This window comes from Taeniopygia guttata, chromosome 15 (genome assembly GCF_048771995.1).
Source record: "Taeniopygia guttata chromosome 15, bTaeGut7.mat, whole genome shotgun sequence".
In the NCBI taxonomy this organism is placed as follows: Eukaryota; Metazoa; Chordata; class Aves; order Passeriformes; family Estrildidae; genus Taeniopygia; species Taeniopygia guttata.
The window spans coordinates 12,351,282-12,369,426 of NC_133040.1; the positions used below are offsets into that span (position 1 = coordinate 12,351,282).

Below are 18,145 nucleotides of genomic sequence, written 5' to 3' on the forward strand. Positions count from 1 at the left end.
GGGCTGAGCATGGCTTTGTCCCTGTGTGCTGATGGGACAAGGTGCCCTCTGCTCTTGTCCCATGCCTGATTTCCCACTCTGGCTGAGACCTGTGCTTGTTCCTCAAGGAGGAGAGAGGGAACACACCCAGGCTCCTTGCCATGAGACCCAAGTCCACCAGCACAAGGGTGGTGAGGTTGGCAGAGGACAGTCTCTACTTAGTCATCAGTCAGATGTTGACTTTTATGCTCAGGCAGATGTTGAGGCCAGCAGATAAATATGCTGCCTGAGAAGTTATCTAAATAAATTTCCCAGATCAAGGCGCTGTGCAGAAGAGCCAAGAATTATTAATCTCAGAGAGCCTGGGAGAAGCAGCTGTTCTCCCAGCCCAGGGGGAGAAGGGGAGGTGAGGAGGGTCCCAGGTGAACTGGTACAAACTGCAGCTCCTGGGGAGAATGCTGGCCTGGAGCAACCTTTGAGGCAGGAAAGCTTTTCTCCTTGATCCAGCTGCCTTAAGGGCAAGACACCCTCATCCCAGAGGAAAAAGAAAGCTTTCAAAGTGGCTTTTTGGACCAGTCATTGATGGCTGGGTTTTTTTTAAATGGAAATGGTGAGTTGTCAGTCTGTGTACAGTCAAGCTTCACTCTGCTCCTGCCGCCCCCTCTTTGCTCACTGCTTCTCCCTTCACTCTCTCCTGGACTCTTGCCTCCTGCTTTTCCTTGGGAGTGTTTTTCCTGCCTACTGCTGTCTCTTTTCTCCCTGTGCTGATTCACAAGGCCAAACCTGCCAGCCTGGAAGAGTATCTGAGCTCAGGCTCCGTGCTGTGCCTCTCCTGGCACGTTCCCCTGTGACGAGCATCCTGCTGCAGCTGGGCACCGTGGCCTCACACCCACCGTGGGTGTCTCCGAGGTCTGGGTCCTTCCTTGGCATCCAAGCCCACCTCAGTCAGCACCAGTGGGAAGCACCTGCATTTCCTTCAGTCTCACTGGGAGCTGCAGGTGTTCAGGCCCTTTTGAGAACAATAAACTTTTTAAATGTGTGCAGAAACGCTGGATTTGATATGTCTTTTAAGTGCTGGCATTTGAGATTTCTGATCCTGCTGCTGTGTGTTTGTCTGCAGAAATAAGTGTAGATGGAACTCGGATGGGACCAGCTTCCCACAGAGCCCGGGGGAGTCTGGCTTGATGGATCCCAGCTCCCTGTGTCACCCACTGAAAGCTTGTTAATTCTGAGAGCCAGTCTGGAGCAAAGTCCTGGACTAATATTTCTCTGCCTCCTTTCAAGATTCAACACCTAGAGTCATGGCAGTAGATTCCTGGCAGTTGCTTCTGATAAGATATTTGAAATGCTGATGTTCCAAAAGAGTTCTGATCCAAAGTGCTCATCCTGCAGCTGGAAGTTTTACCTCATAAATTCATGAATTGTCAGATCATTATCAAAATCATTACTTTTTACAACTTTCCCTGTATTTATTTATTTAATACTTGCTCTAGATTTGCATGTCTGATCCATTGTGGATGTTTGTATTTTAAGTTCACATACTACAAGGCAGTTCCAATCTATCTACAATGCAGTTTCCTCTGAAGGAAAATATAGGACCAATTTTAATGACAATGTACAATTGTACGGACATGTCCCAAAGCCTGGGGAAACCTGTCCATTAAAAAATAATGGAGTAGGAAGTCCTGGCATGAAGTAAAGCCTTGAGTGAAATTCCACAGCTTCATGGACTGTTAATTCTTTATTAGGTTTTCCTAAGACTGAGATAAAAGGCATTTTATCTTTTTTAAGGTTTGCATTAACATGTCATTGAGTTTTATAGATACATTGATCTTCATTTGGCTAATCGAGAAAGGGTAATAGAAATGTGTGTCAAATGCCAGAGCAAAGATAACTCTGTAACACTTCAAATTTTTGTGTTATTTTTATTTATTAAGTTTTCTTCAGATACAGAACTGTGGTCAGTGTCAAGTTGTGAAACTCCTCTCACTGTATATTTTTATTGGCTGTCTAATTTTCTTTCTTTTCCTTTTTCTTTTAATCTGCCTTTGCTTTTAAGTTAATTTGGCAGTGAAGTTGATGTGTGATCACTAAAAACTAACAGAGACAATTGACAAGATTTTTAAAAGACTGTTGTGTCTGATGGATTCTTGCCTCTCTTGGCTGAGAGTCTTTTTATACCGTGTTCCAATCTGAGATGGAGCAGTGAAGTGTATCTTTGGATTCAGAGACTAAAGCTGGATCTCACCAATGTCAATTTTTTTTGTTTTTTTTTTGCTGCTGACCACGAACAAAGATTAATGTCTTTATGTCCTTCCCCTAATGGTGAAATCTGGGCTTGGTGGAAGTTGTAGGGACTTGGAATCCAGTCAGGGGCTGCTCTCTGCTCCTTTTTGGGTCAGAAGCCCTCGGTAATTGTCAGTGAGCTGCTGCTTCTCTGGGTGTTTCACTGCCTGTCTCCAGAGAAACACGTCCCTCACACAGACTTGCTGAGTGCATTTAAGGAAGTCTCTATGGATAAAACTTTATTAGCTGTCATTATTAATGAAGACTGTGCAGTGGTGGGTGTGTTAGCTCTGTGTATGCAGGCACATGAGAGGGAAACAAAATGAAAACTTATTTTCGCCTTCTCTGTGTTGAAAGTGTCCATCTTCCATCAGCTCTGTTTGTGCCAAGGGAGGCCAGGGAGAAGCTTTGGATTGTTGTGGTTCTCTGCAGCTGGAGAGAGCTCAGCCCCAGCTTGGTGCTTGTTTCCAGCCTCAGCACATCTCCGGCACCTCGACAAGCAGGGAATGAGCGGAGCTCTGAACCAAATCCCTCCAGCAGCCCTGTGGGATGGTCACCTCCCCTGCTCTCCAGCTCTCAGGGGGAAAATCTTCCTCTCCTGCTGCTGAGAGCTCTGCAAGGAATCCACTGGCAGGGAATGGGACAGGCTGGGTGGTCTCAGAGATGGTTCCCTTCGTGTCCAGGGTTTATTCCATCCTTTCCTTGCCAACAGCTCAGATCTTACATCTCATCCTCAGCTCCCAGTCCTGCAGCCTCCAGCAAATGCTTCTTTTAGCACCAGCTGGCTCTGATCCCTTTGAACTCTCTGATATGAGATTAAATGTTAATTTATTACATATCATTATAGGATTATATGTTATCTCTAGGATAATGGGATCCAAATGTTAGAATAGCATGTTTGAGATTTAGTGCTTGTACACATTTTCCTCCACTCAGGAAACAAGAATAGCTGAAGGCAGAAGACTGCACAAGAGGTGAATTAATCTGTCTGATCACAGCTAGCCGAGAGCTCAGGCTCTGGAAGAGTAAAGCCAGAGGTTCATAATCTTTTTGCAGAGTTCAGAAGCAGAAAAGAAGTTGACTGAATTTTCTAAAAAATAAATAAGTATGAAGAAATCGTTATCTGCTTTGGCTGTTCCATGGGCAAAACCCCATGGATAAATTATGCAGTGTGAATTATGTGCTTGGCTCTAGATATAAATGCCAGACAAAGCAGAGTGAAGTGACCTGGATGCTGAATTTCTGCACAGTTTCATTCTCTAGGCTGTGGGTAGGTGAGCAGTACTGGATGTAATAAGATCTGACTTGAACTTGAATTGACTCAAACTTGAACTGCAGTGGTGATGTTTCCACACAGAGGTTTAGAGGTGATGCCACGAAGCAGAAGGTGAACACGGCTCGTTTGCTGTCCCTGTCACTGCCCATGATGGCATTTTCAGATGGGCAGATGCTGTGATGAGCTGTGCTGAGCTGCATTCTCAGCACACCCAAATGCTGTGCCCAGGCACGTTGGGCTGTGATAGTGATGTCCTGTGACTCTTATTCAATTTTATAATTCCTCTGTCATTGAGAAAAGAATTAGATCCAGCTTTTTGCCTTCTCAGGCAATCTCAAATCTGGTCTCATTTACTCCTCTTGACTCTTGGAGAGTTTGAAAATGCTGTCAGCTAATGCTCATTATCTTTTATTGCATTAATACATTGACATGAATGAACCACACAGCAAGTATGACCTCATCCACATTTGGGTTTTGCTCAAGAGTTTTTATTCCTTGCCTGTAAGTTAATAATTGTCTGTGAGCAAGGTAACTGTACTTGGTGCCTCGCAGCATGAAAGTCACACTAAGGTTTCACTCTCTTTACACACAAATATTTTGACAAGATCTCCTTGAACTGCCTCCTCCAGAGCTATTGGGAATTTTCATTGTGCTTAGAAAATCAAACTCTAAATTGTGAATTGGCGACAGAGAGAGAAACAAACACCCAAGAAGTGCTGGGTGAGGCCCCTTCTGCTGCTCTCCAGGTGTGAATGACAAGCTGCAGCCTTTGATGGCTGTGTGAGGAGCAAAGAGGTACCAGGGGAGGGTTATTTTGTCCTTTCTGACAGCACCCGCCGTAAATTTGTAAAATATGTCAAATGTGTATTCATAAAGTAAAATAATGTATTCAAGCATGAGAAATTATGCTTTGTTCTGGTACTGGGATGTGCTCGAGCAGGGCTGTTTCAAGAAGCAGGGGAGCAGGTCAGCAATCACACTTGGAATGCAAAGCTCTCTCACTCCCTAGCAAATTAATGGAGTTGCTTGAGGCTGTTGTCATTCCAAAAATAAAATGTTGAATTAAGTAAAGAAATCTGAGACAAACCAGAAACTTTTGTTCTGGGTATTTTGGGCAGGGGAAAAGAAAGAGGCTGTCATCAGAAAGGAAGGATTTGTGTTTTCATGTGCTGCTTCTTGAGAGGCAGACATGAATTGATAGCTCAGTGATGTCTGAAGTGCAGAACTAGGCCTGTGTGCCTAGATAATAATTCTGGTTACTGGTGAGAGCAATGCTAAGTGCAGGTTGAAGCCTGGGTTCAGAGAAAAAAGGCCCAGACATCTCTGAACTAATAGTGGGGAATCTGTAAAGCCATGGAGCTTTTATTTAAAGCAGCCAAAAAGCTGCATGCCCTTGCAGGTCTCTGTCCTGGAACTCTGTAGCTTGTGCTTCAATTTCCCAGTGGGAAAACCCCCTTGGAATGATCTCTGTGCTGTGGGTGTGCAGGGTGGGGACACAAATCCTGCTGGAGGCAGCTGCCTGCACCTCTGGAGTTCAGCAGGGAGACCCAAGTGAAAGCTGACTTCTTTCCACGGAGCTGAACAGTGCAAGGGTTTGAGCAGGAATTTACACTGCTATTGTAAATATGGGTGAAGCTGGTGGGGAGAAATGCTGATGTCTGACTCCAGTTCAGAAGGCTGAATGATTTCTGTATTATACCTATACTATAATACATCAATATACTATTTAAAGGAGATACTAAAACTACAAATCTACTTTTCTAACTCCCATATCCAACTCACTCCCAACTCGTGCCCCTCTCTGAGTCCAGCCCCAGGTGGGTTGGATTGGCCATCAGGCTCAAACAATCCTCACCAGAATCCAATCAAGCAACACCCCAGGGAAACAATTCTCCAAACACATTCCACGTGGGAAAAACAAGGAGCAGAAACAGAAATTGTTTTCTCTTTCTTTGTTTCTTGCTCCTCTATGAAAAAATCCTGAGAGAGAGAAGGATGTGCCTGGCACACACTGCTAACAGTGCCCAAAACCAGCATGGGTAATCAGAGATCAGCAGAAATGGGGAGCAGAAATGGGAATATGCTCCCAGCTCAGAGCTGTGGGGCTGCTGCCCCACCTGGATTTTTTTCTGGGTGTGTCTGTGGTGTTTTTTCGTGGTCCCCAGCAGGGCCAGGCGTGGCACAGACTGCTCCTGGGATTACAGCCACAGTGGATATGGATGTGTGCTGGTGAGGCACAGGATTTTCTCTGCATTCAGCACATATCAGTGTTCTTAATAACTTTACAGGGATTTACTGTAAGCTGCTGTTGTGGTTTCACGCTGTTCTTTGGGCCCATCAGTTCGGAGCTCGTTGCTGCAAGAGCTTTGAATCAACAGGATGGAGAATCCAGGGAAAGCCCATTGCTCTGGAGAAAGGCTTTGGACCAACCTTCCTCCTTTCTGACATCGCCTCTGGAGAATCAGCATTTTAATATCCTGTAATTTTCAGCTCATGCAAGGGATTTTCCAATATCTCCAAAGAGAGATGCTTACATGGGGAGAATCATGAGTGCCCTGAAATGATACACCTGTGTGACCCGTGGGTGCAGGAATGTAGGAAGTTTCTGGTATGTAGCACTTCTAATTCCTTTTCTTCATTTTGGATTTAGGTAAAATACTCAAAACCACTGACTAAAGTCACAAGCTGGGGTTTGTAAAGAGAAGCACAGCCAAAAATCTGTGTCCTCCAGAGGCTGAGGGGGAGGGTTCAGCCCAAACCAGGGGCGAAATTATTGCTTAGAGGAAAAATGGAAAATGCTGAAGCAGATTTAGGGAAGGATCCCTTTGAAATAACATGTGCTCCTTAAAATGGGAATGCAAGAAATGCATTCAGCACTGTGTTTCTTTGCTTTGTTTTAATGCTGAACTCAATCTGGGAGTAATGACAACCTGCCTTAGTGATTTGAGGAACAAAATAGGCTTCCTGGAAATTTGGGAAGAGGAGTTGAGAGGGACTTTGTGGTTCCTGGAAGGCAGCTGTGCCATGGAGCTGCGGGATGCTGTTTATACCAGTGCCCCTTGTTCCCTGCCCATCCTTTTGGGGTGCCATTTGCTGGGGGGGAGGGCATTTACCCCCAGTTCTTTCCTGCTGTGCCAGGGAGGAACTTTGTGAGAAATGGGGATGCACTTTGCTGTCCAACCGTAGCTGCTTAGATCAATATCTGCAACCAGAGAGTGATTTTAATAAAAGGACTCTCTCAGCTTTGCTATCTCCATGACAGATAGACCCCAGCTCACATAAATCCTGCCCTTTCTCCTGTCAGTCTCTTGGCTTTGTGTGACATGTAGGTGTTTTGACACAGAATACAAATATTTCACAGTTGGCTAATGGTTTAGAGCATATATTGAAAAGATTTACCTTTGCAATCACCTGGTGCCTTTAGTGAATGTGTTTGGTTTGTAAAGCCTCTCTGTTATTTGGAGAACATATCCACACACTCCCATACATGTATTCATTTTCTGTTGTTTATGAAATATCTCTGTGGGAAAATGAGTTTTGCTTTGGAGAAGGGTAGGGAGCCCTCTCCTAACCTTCGTTTTAGCAATGAGAACCTCCAGTGACCATGACAAACCTTATTTATGGTGCCAGGAGGGATGCACAGGGGTTGTCAATGCTGGCAGCTGCATTAGCAGCTGTTTCTCCTCTCCAGGGGATCAAAACAAAACCCCTGCATGGTTAATCAGGTGTTTTTTAAACTTCAGGTTAACTTGCACTAGGAGTTCTGTCCTTCAGTTCTTTCAGCTGATGAATTTGTGACCTTTAGCCTCCAATTGTAAGTGGCAGGACAATTCCCTGTTGCTCGAGAGATGCAGAAAACCTTGCCAAGAGCAGCCTGTGACTTTTAACCACTGTATTAACAGCCCTGATCAAAACTAAAATGGCAAGTTAGGCCAGTGATCGGCCCAGCAGAGCAACCTGAGCCACTGCAACAGCCGCAAGAAATGAGAAAACTCCTGGGGGTTTCCTTTCTTCAGCATCCTGCCTGCTCTGAGGCGTGGGCAGCCAAAGCACTCTGCTGGTGTCTGCTCCGAGGTGGCCTTGGCCGTGCTGATGTGAAATGGAGAGAGAAATTGTGTTCTGCAGCTCGGGAATGGGCAGGGAGGAGGAGGAGGAGGCACAGGAGCCTCACTGCTGGGGCTGCACGTGTGCCCTGCTCAGGATAAATCCAGGATAAATCCATGCTCTGTTTGATGAACAAGCCGGGCCTCCTCCTTCCCAGTAATAGCACTGTTAACAATCATCTTCCCAGACAACACAAATAATGAGGTACTGGCTTAACAAGGCAGTTCCTCAACCCTTTCTAAGTGGAGCCTTGCTTCCTTGGGAAAGGATAAATTCTGATCTGCTGCATGTAGCACTGCTCAAAGGGGTTTTATTTTTCAGCTAAGTAAAAACTCAGGGTAAACTTTGCATATTTCTCTGATGCATTCACCTCACCCTATTTTGTTTGCTTGCATGTCCTTGTTTAATATTGTGGCCTCTTCTTCTGCAGTTGCTTTAGGGTCACCTGTGGCTTGTTGCAGGTGAGGGAAAGCAGATGAGGAGTGGCTGCACCAGATCAGCCCCTGTCCAACAGCAGCCAAGGCAGGTGCTTGGTCAGAAAGAGAAGCTCCAGCACCCCCAGACAGTGCTTCCCCTAAATGTGCTCTTAGCAGCACAAAGGCAGAGCTCCTGCCTCTGCCCAAGCCTCATTTAGGGAGCAAAATTCCCTCTGGAGTCCAACACTTCACGTTTTCCTTGCCAGCCTAATGGCAATTTTAAGCCTTTTTGTTTTTCTCCAGTTTTCCAAACTTTTGCTGATAGAGAACCCTGAATTAATCTTCAGGCCTTTTGGGTATTGGATTACATTCTGTCCCAGTCCTTTCTGTGACAGCAGTGCTGGAACTGGCATGGGATGCTAATCCTTCTGTACCTATTCACTCAGTCGTAGAGGAAAAAGCATGAAAGCAAATTGCTAGTCCAAGCTAAATTTAGATTTATTCAGTCGGAGTTAATTATAATCTTTATTTAGTCCCAAGCGATGCCTTCTTATCATACACTTATTATAGCTGAGAAAATTAATTTTTATTCTACCATAAAGGTGAATGTAATAATCTGGGTTCAGGGAAGGGATTACTTTAATAAGATTTATAGGCAGCCTTTCAGACAGCACGGTTTTATTACTATCTGTAGGTGGCCTTGCTGCACATATGTCTTTCAGTATGGGTGACTGTGCAAAATGCAGGCAAGCTAAAAACTCCAGAAACTTCAGCACCCAACTTAATCTGCTGGCAGTGGCAAGCAGGCAAAGCACTTGCCTTGCTTTGGAGCACAATAACACAATTTATGGCTCAATGTGTGGCCTGATCAGGGGTTTCATTCATATGCATGGTTTAAATTTGCACTTAAAAATGTATTTTAGTAGACAAAAGATTTATGAGGCCAGAGATGCGCTGTAAAGCTTTTTTGGAAGCAGAGTGCTGGGTAAATGTAGGCATGTGGTTTCTCTGTTACTCCAGCCCATAAAACCAGGTGCCTTAGCTATGTTTCCCACTGTACAAGGCTCAGAGGGAGCAATAAAAGACTCTAAAACTTCTGGGAGGAGAAACTTTAGTGAGGAGTGTGAAAAATGCATATTATATGGCTCTACACAGATAGTTACTTTATGTATTATGTTATATTGATTAGTTGTGCTTTTGTGGTTAAAATGAAGACTTTAGTAGTTAAAAAAAAAAATAGAGACTCTGTATGTGGGGGGGAAGTTTTTTTTTCTTTTCTTAGGAATGAGATACTCGCTTCGAGGAACACCTAAATCTTCCAAAGGAGAGGAATTTATGGCTTCTTATCAGAAGAAACTAATTTTTTCAGGCCTTGCTCAGACTTGAAGATGCCAGGGGATTAAAGGAAACAGTTGACATACAACAGACAGAGTTTCTTGTTTTAAATAGAATGTATGCATAACCATGAAGGATGTATGAATATGCGACAAGTGTATCAGTTTATGGGTGATTCCTTTGTTCACAAGGGATGCTTTTCATGACTTAGTGTCCGAGAGCATCTGGACATCCGTAATTCTTTACTTTTTATTGTCTTGTAATTGTCCTAACTCTAAACTTTATTACTCTAATTGTATTACTATTTTTACAACCATTTTATTATTATTCTACTTTAAAAATGTTTAAAAACCAAGTGCTTGGCGCTTTTCACAGGAGGGAGCCAGGAGCTCTGATGTGGGGGGACTGCTCTGCCCGTGGGCACTGAGCACACCCAGCTCTGCCCTGGCCACCTCGGGTTCCTCCCTGCCAGGACTGACCCCTCACCCTGCAGGGCTCTAGGAGAGGCTGAGCGAATTCTGGACATTCCCTGATCTGCTGAAAGGGAGGCTGGAGTGTGGCTGAGCCTTGCCACCCTTCTGGAATGAGAATGGGCCAGAATCTGCTGCCCAGACTCCTCTGCAGCTGCACAAATTTGACTCAGACTTTTGGAGATAAGGACATGAGACGTTGTCCCAAGCCAACAAAAGTTAATTAACCTCTCTTCAGTTTTAGATGTTTAGATTAAGTTGGATTTTTTTAAAAAAATTGCATCTTTTTTCTTGTCTTTCCAAACAAGCTGCTGGTCCGGCAATGTTTTGCAAAGCAAATCTCTGTCTCTGCAAATGTGTAATCAAGATTGAATGGAAGGACTGTGAATTGGCAAGTCCTACACCAAGTTCTATCCTTACATCAAATTAGGATAAGAAGAAGAGAGAATGAGAAAAAAAGTTTTAAGGATTTTTTCGTCTTTTCTCACACTTTTATTTTTTATATCTTGACAGCTTCTGGTCTGACTTTAATGTGAAAAATGTACTCCTGAACTCTTTCTTGCAGTGTCATTGTACTTTGAAATGACTCTGTTACAGCTGGAAACGCTGACTGTCATTATGGCTCTTTTCTGTGCAGTGGGGCTCACTGGAGAGCAAAGCCAAGCAGTAGAGGAGGGAGGCTTGTTTGTGAATGGAAGGTGATGGAATTTTTCCTGCTTCAGTTGGGTGATGGAATTTTACCCCTCAGGGTGACTGTGGAGGGTTCTCCTCGTTTTCCTTGTGAGTGTAAAGCTGAGGAGATGAGTCACAGGATGGGCTCTGAATGTAGGAAGTAAACAGTGCCATCCTCCTTTCCTGGCTACTTCACTGCCTTCTGAGTGAGTCAGGGAGAGCAGAGGGGGCTGTTCATCCCTAAATCCTCACTCACAGTGCTCAGATGATGAATAAACTCGTAGTAAACTTCCACACTGTAATCATCCTCCTCCTTTTCCTCCTGCCAGCCCCAGGAGTCAGAGTTTTCCCAGGCCAAACCACCTTGGGCAGCCTGGCTGGGGTCTCTGAACAGCATCCCTTGGCAACGTGAGAGAAAATGACCCACACAGCTGGTCCAGAATTAATTATTTTCCTATAATTGATGAGTTCCAGAATAGCTTTCCTTGTGGAGACACCCTATTCTGGGGCACAGTGTGTTTTTATTCAAGGCTAATGCCTGCAATCCCAGAACAAAATAATTATTATGAACAGAGCCATTTTTATAGTGGAATAATGTACATGTGTAGTTTGATCTTTGTGGTGTTTCAGAGGGGGCTGGTGGGAGGGGCTGGTGATTTTTCTCCTGTACAGACAAGCCATTGATTGCCTCTGTGAGTCATGGATAACATCATAGCACTTACTGGCACCACATTACTTGAAATGATTCCTCTCTTACAAAGAGGAGTGTCTCTATGAGCTCGCTCTACAGTTCTGATGATGCTGCAGGAAAGATGAATTTTAACGTTTTCACAGTTTTTCCACAGGTGCAGGATTGGCTTCTTGTTTGTTTTCAGAGAAAAAGGATATTGAAAGAGTTGCAATTTTAAACAGTTGTTGTTCCTTGCACCTTCAGTTTCAGAATTACTGATGGCTTATGGAAGACTTGGCTCCTGTTAAATAGTTTGCTAAAACAGAGAGAAGATTAGATGTGAAATTTGGTTTTATGTTCCATCAGGAACTATTTTCCTTTTTAGCTACAAAATGATGGTTTTAAAAGACTTTCCTCTTAGTAAATCTCAAAATAGATGCATTGTTTCTAACACTGACCTGCCACTGCCACCACTGTCCTCCAGCAGGATACTTGTTTTATTTCTTATTAAAAAGTAGGAAATCTAAGAAATTCAGTGAAAAATTCAGTGAAATCTTGAGTTCCATGAACGGCAGATTTTTGTTGCACAGTCTGTCCTGCAGCTGTGGCTTTGCTTCTCTATTAGTCCTGTGCTGCTTTTTGTGGTGGCACTCCAGGGACAAGCAAGATTAAAACCAAAATAATGAATAATTTTATGGTTAGATTAAAAAATGACCAAGAGAACAGAACAGAAGCTTCATTTGAGGCCTGAGCTGGGCAGGGTAGGGACCAGGAGGGGACATCTCTGATGCTCAGCTCTGCATGCTCTGTGTGTGCCTGCTGCTTTCCTCAGAAACATCACAAGGGGATTTTCTTTCCACCTGTACTCTGCGTTTGCAGCATGAGCTGGGCTATGAGCATAGTGCCCAACTCTGCAGGGAAGGATTTTCAGCATAAAATTGCAGTGATGATGTTTTAAAAGCTGACCTGTTGCTGAAGGGGTCAGTAGTTCCTTATTCCAAATAAGTGTCTTAAAAGGGGCAAAGCACCTGCAGAGAATCTGTTACAAGGGAAAAGTTTTCCAAAATTCCAACTAAATATCTCAATTCACATCTAGCAGTGTGTTATTTCCACACATCTCCCCTCAACACCCCCAGTGCCCCAGACTGCTCTGTGTGAGAAAGCACTGGGCTCTGGGGAAGCTCATTTTGTCCCCATTTACATTTCCTCAGCTCTTGCTCTCTTTTGGTGCCTAATTAGAATGAACCCACGTTCTGGTCTAATGTTCTGCCCTCTTTGATCTTGCTGGAGTGCTTATTAAAGGAGCAGGTGATTTTTCCATGGCATTATTGCACACCAGAAAGCTCCAAATGGTTCTGGTTTCTGATTGTTGCTGTAAGGAGATGGATGCTGTGGTGCTGATGTGCTGAATTAAGAAGGTGGGGTGTTGGCCTGCCATCGTATGAAGTATTTCCTTTTAGATCTTCCTCCAGCATCATAAAATGCTGCTAAATTCAGATATCATATTTTGTTGCAGGCTGGTTCTAGGACAAAGCCCAGCCCTGTCTGCTGATGTTTATGGCTTCCCATATAAGCCTTCAGACAGAATTTGTATCTCATTTTGTTTGAGTTACAGCAGGATGATATCCCAGTCCTCGTGCCAGTTCTGAGCAGAGGCACTGAGAAGTTGCCACTGTAATGAAATGGAGGAAAGGGAAAAACATCCCTTTTAAACTTCCTGTAAATCACTGCTTGAGGGAGATAAAATATCTGCATAAAGTGTGTGTGGGAGTCCTGTAATGTAAACACAAAAGCATTTAAGCCTTGTCTTGTTTTTGGTTTGTAGCTACGTCAGTGTTTAAATCTCCTCTGCAACCTGGCGTGTCTTGTGAGGAGATTTTAGCTCTTGCTCCAGAAATCAGAGGGTACTCTTGCTGCTCTGGCCCCTTGCTTATCTACTCGGTTACTTATCTGTATGGCTGTAAAGTTTTTAGGTTAAATTCAACTTCTCAAAAGTATTGCTTTCAAATGTAATTCAATTTATTTACAATTAATCCAGAAAGGGGCTTGTCTGCATTTGAATGTTTAGCAAAGAAAAAATACCCTTCCTTCTCTTCTGCCTCAGCTTTCCCAGGATCAAAGTTCACTTTTTGCTCCTGAGTTGGGAAATTGCAGGATGGCAGAACGCATCAAAGTGCCCTATAATAATAATTATAATGGTTAATAAAGCACAGAGCAGAAATGGGGCTGCTGAAACCTCCCTTGGTGACTTTCTGCCTGGGGAGGGAGAGCACCCACTGCCCATCATCCACATGGGATGGGAGATGTGGCAGGGAAGGACCAAGGACAATTCTCCTGACTGGAAAATTGGATGTCCCATGCGTGATGCCACTGCCAGTTTCTCATCATCGGGGTTATTGCGTTTCCCCGTGGGCTGTGCTGGTGTGTTCCAGAGCTGGGCTGGTGTTTATGATGAGAGCAAGGCAGGGGACACCCAGCTGGGGCTGCATTTGCCTGTGAAGCTGAGAGGAAACCCTGACCTGATCCCCAGGTGCAGTGGTGAGAGAGGAGATCGTTGGCAGAGCATTTCCTGCTGAGAAATTTTTCCTTTTTTTTTGGCTGCTTTTGTATATTTTTTGCATGTTTATTCATTCCCACAAAGCATATTCCAATGGCTGAAAAACCTCCTTGACACAAGAAAATATACAGCAAAAGTAAAGGCAAAAGTGGGGAAATGAGAGGCTTTTAAACAAGTTTAGATAATATCAAACTATGGAAAAACAAATGACCAGAATTTCAACTGAGAACAAGCGTGGAGCAAAGTCAAATGGATGGGATTTGCCCTAGAATCTGTCTTTGATAAATGTAGGCTTTAAAAATACACAACCTGAAAAAAATAGCTTAAATATTAGAGCTTTTATCTCTGCTAAATCGTGGCTGCAAGTATCTGAGTCATCTGGCTGGAGCAGGTGTAATTGTTTGTGTGTTGTGTATCTGCTGTGCCCAGCCCTGCCAAGCAGAGAAATCAGCACTCAGCTTGGGAGAGACAACGAGAGCTCTGACCTTAGGCTCTGTCACTGTGCCTCTGTTATCTCTGTGCATTATGGAACTGCTGCATTCTAATTCCTTGGCTTGCTGTTTGTTTCCTCCCAGGCAGTCCCAGGAGCTGGATTCAGCTTTTTGTTGCAGTGTAGGAATTGGTAGTTTGAAAGAGCCATTGTTTCTGGTAGGATCACAGCCCAGACTGAATATATCTCACTATTAATTAGAGACCAGCCCAAACCAAAGGTGTCTGTTTGATCCCTCCCTCCCTCTGGAATATTTTTTTTCCTGGGAAAAATCGCTCAGTGCTGGCTGGAGGATTGACCATTGTGTTGTAGAGAAACTTTTGTGGTTTCCAAATGTGTTTTATCCTCCTCAGGAATTAAACCAAAAAATCTTTCTAAGTGTCTGAGAACCTTCTGTGTGTAAAGGATTTCTCCTTCTCTCAAGTTCACTCTTGCCTCTAAATCCATCCCACTGAGACCTCTATCAAACCCATATTTTTTTTTGTGAAAAGTTTTGGTTTCAAGAACACGAAGCTTTTATCAGGTTCTCACTAAATTCCAAGCTGCTGACCTGGCAGAATGGATTGGGGGTGATGCAGATGTTCAACCCCCATTGCTTGGTGTGTTAGTGATGGTAGATTAAAGGAAATGTTCATTTTTTACTGCTTAAGCTGTTCTGTTTTACTGCTACTAATATTCAATATGCCAGTTTCTTAGGCACGTTGAAACAAGGGTGAGGAGAAGTTGAATGTTTGATCTGATGATAAAAGAAAAAAAAAACCAAAAATAGACTGCCAGTGAAAAGTTTGGGAAGTTAGTTTGGGATCTGGCCAATCAATCCTCTCTTGGTGGTGCCCAGTCCTTGATGAATGGCTTTCAGCAGGTAACAGCCTGGGGAAGGTGGAAAGGCTCCAGCCTGAGCTCTGAACAGAAGCGTTATCCCACGTACCTGTGTCAGATTGTTCCCTAACTGTGGCCAGCAGCACTGATCTCCTGTAATCCATTGCTTTTGTCAGAAGCTGAGGGCCGTGCTGAGCAAACCTTTGAGTTTTTTCTGTTTCCTTTTCTTTGGCCCGCAGTGGTGGAGAGCCGAGGAGGGATCATGGACAGCATCCAGAGATTCTCCAACCTGCCAACGTATCTCCCTGCGAGCGCCCACATCTCCAATGCTGACACGTTCTTCTTCCTCAAGGAAGCCAACCAGGATATCATGAGGAACTCCAGTTTGCAGTCTAGGGTGGATTCATTCTTTATATACAAAGCCAAACAGCCACCTGTCCTAAACGCCACGTACGGACCCTTTTCTGTTGAACAACCCGTTCCCTTGGACCTCATGCTGACTTCTGCCTCTTTTGGTTTCACAAACAAATTCACTTTTAACTGGAAATTAAAATCCCACATAATCAACAGCTCGATCTATTCCAACAAACCCAAAATACAAACCTTGTTCTATATCGCGGGGAAGGACTGGGATGACTACGACCCTGAGGAGATGCTGCCTTGTGTGAAGATGTTTGCTTTCCTGGAGTCTAGGGAAGTGGTGGCCAGCTGCAGGCTGACAGGCCACCTAGGATTATGTGTTGTGGAGCTGGAATTGTCTCCCAGCTGGTTCAGCTCCCCTCCACCCCTGCTTTCGGAGGAAACAGCCTCCCTGGAAGGGATTACTGTGGAGCTCTTCTATAAGATTTATACAGTGGATGGGGAATGTTCTCCAGAGGATGCAAAGTGGGAAAACAATATCCATGCAGGTGAAGAGCATGAACACCAGGCTTTGTCAGCTATGGAGAGGATTGGTAGCATCGTTGTTTACCCAAATCAAGACAAATTAAAGCAGTCCTCGCTGAGGGTGGATGAAAATATCATTATTCACTTACCACTCAGCCCGGTCAGAGAGGGTGACATTGTGACCTTCCATGTTTTCCTGGCTGATTACTCACTTGCAGACCAGTTTGTATTAAGGTAAGAGAATTTTTAAGTGTTGTATGCAAAACAAATAGGGGCAAATCAATGCTGGGTGTAAATCTTTGGTTATATTCAGTGTTTTCTTGAGAGAACTTCTGCATTTACTCTTCAACAGGGGAAAACTATAGATAGTCTTGAATTATCTGTGTGGAAGACACTTTTTGGACCATGGGCATTGATTTTAAAGTATGGGCTATAAATCTTTGTTTGGTTATTTTTTGTTTTAATTCTCTTTGCTTCTAGTCATAATTCTGCCTCTTAAATTCTGCCTCTGTAAGTCAGCCAGGGTAACTGCTCTGCTGTGATGTATTTTGCTAAAGAGTTTGCAGGAGGCTTTTCTGTTTCTTTGCTGAAGTTCCATCTGTTTTTATTGACTTTATCATCATCATCTTTCCAAAATCCACGGGCTACATCCTGCACAGGTCAAATATGGTGAGAACTCTTGCTGCATTGTACAGAGGTGAGAAAATGAGCTCAGCCTGTGTAGGAATCTCTTGGTAGAGACAAGTTTTGGGGCTAAACTTTGCAAGTTGTCTTCAGTTTTCCTATAAGATCATCCCATCCTGCCTCTTAAAGCTTTTACTGCTAGTTTTGTGACCCATTTTTGTTTCAAGTTTGGGGACTCTCTGTTGACCTTTCCTTGTGAATCTGCCTGTAATAAGAGAATTCAGGCATTTCTAACCACCCCGAGGGTTAGTGCTGAGTGTTTGTTACGTCCTTAGCTGTCAGACTCTGCGTTCAGAGCTGCAGAGGGACCAAATTCAGAGAGAAATGTGAGCCAGACTTGGGGAATAAAAGGGCCAGAAGGTAATTGGAAAGTGTCATCTGCTGTAAGGATGTGAGATGCTGGGAAAGAAGGAGCTGCAGCCCGTGCAAGGAAAGCTCAGAGCAGATTCCTGCCTTACTTCCAACTTTTTGATCTGAGAAGAATGGGAGCAGAACGTGACACAAGTGCACTTTAGGGACAGATGTTGAGAAAACAGACAGCAAACCTTATGCAGCACTTTCAAATCATTCAGCATTTGTGAAATAGCACATGCATATTAATAAACTTAGGGATTGCTGCCTGGATAGGGACAAGGGATTCACAGCACAGCGCTGCTAACGGGGGAGATGTCTGAGAAATATAATGGGGTTTAACCAAACTTTAAAAGGTTTAGGTCAGGAAGGGGCTTCCTTTAAACACAACTTATTCGTGCTCTTCTGTGGATTTACTGTTTTTAATTTGTTAAATATGGATTTGGCCAGGATCCACCGTCAGTGGATGGACTGGCCTCACGGAGCAGTCGGGTTCCAGCAGGCGTGTATTGATCCTCGGTGCTATAGCAGAGAGATTATAGAATTTGCCTAAGGCTCTGCAAGGATTTAACATCAGCTCTTAATTCTCAGGGTTTTGTTCTCTTCCCCACATCACAGATAAAATTCCCTAGGTATTAGAGACAACCTAAGACGAGGATGTTTTCTTTCCACTGGAATTTTAAAAATACCATTTACCTCGTAACAAATGGTGCAAAGGTAGATTTTTGATATTTCTGCTGGTCAGGAAATAACCAAAAACTTCTTGCAGAGACACTTTTGAAATGCTGTCTTTCAAAAGCAAAATAGTTGCTGGAAGCACTGAGCAAGTGAGTGACCTGGGTTTTCAGGGCAGCAGAAATTGAGGGAGCAGAAGCTTCCAGGCTGGGGAGCCCCAGGATGATCCACAGGAGCCTGGCTGCTGCTGAGACCTCACCTCATCCCACAGCCCATGGGATTTGCATGGCTCCAGCTGCCAGGGGTTCTCCCAACATGTGGAACCTCCACCTCAGTGCTCCTGAGCCTTGGGAAGGCAGGTTTCCATGGGGATTTCCTTCTCTGAAAAGTGTATGGAATCTGTTCATGTCCAGCAAATGTTTCTGGTACAATAAATCAGCATGTTTTACGTGCCCAGAAATATTTCCTTGGAAAAT

The 18,145-nt window shown here is 44.0% G+C and overlaps 1 protein-coding gene across 2 annotated transcripts in view; it reads left to right on the top strand.

Annotated features, from left to right (window-relative positions):
* Window positions 1-18,145, top strand: part of TMEM132B (transmembrane protein 132B) — a 220,584-nt gene that overhangs the window by 45,617 nt on the left and 156,822 nt on the right. For both annotated transcript variants that reach the window (XM_072936167.1, XM_030285360.4), the window contains exon 2: window positions 15,314-16,193. In XM_072936167.1, coding sequence (XP_072792268.1) covers window positions 15,337-16,193 — 857 coding nt within the window. In that variant the 5' untranslated portion in view covers window positions 15,314-15,336. The remainder of the gene's footprint in view (window positions 1-15,313; window positions 16,194-18,145) is intronic.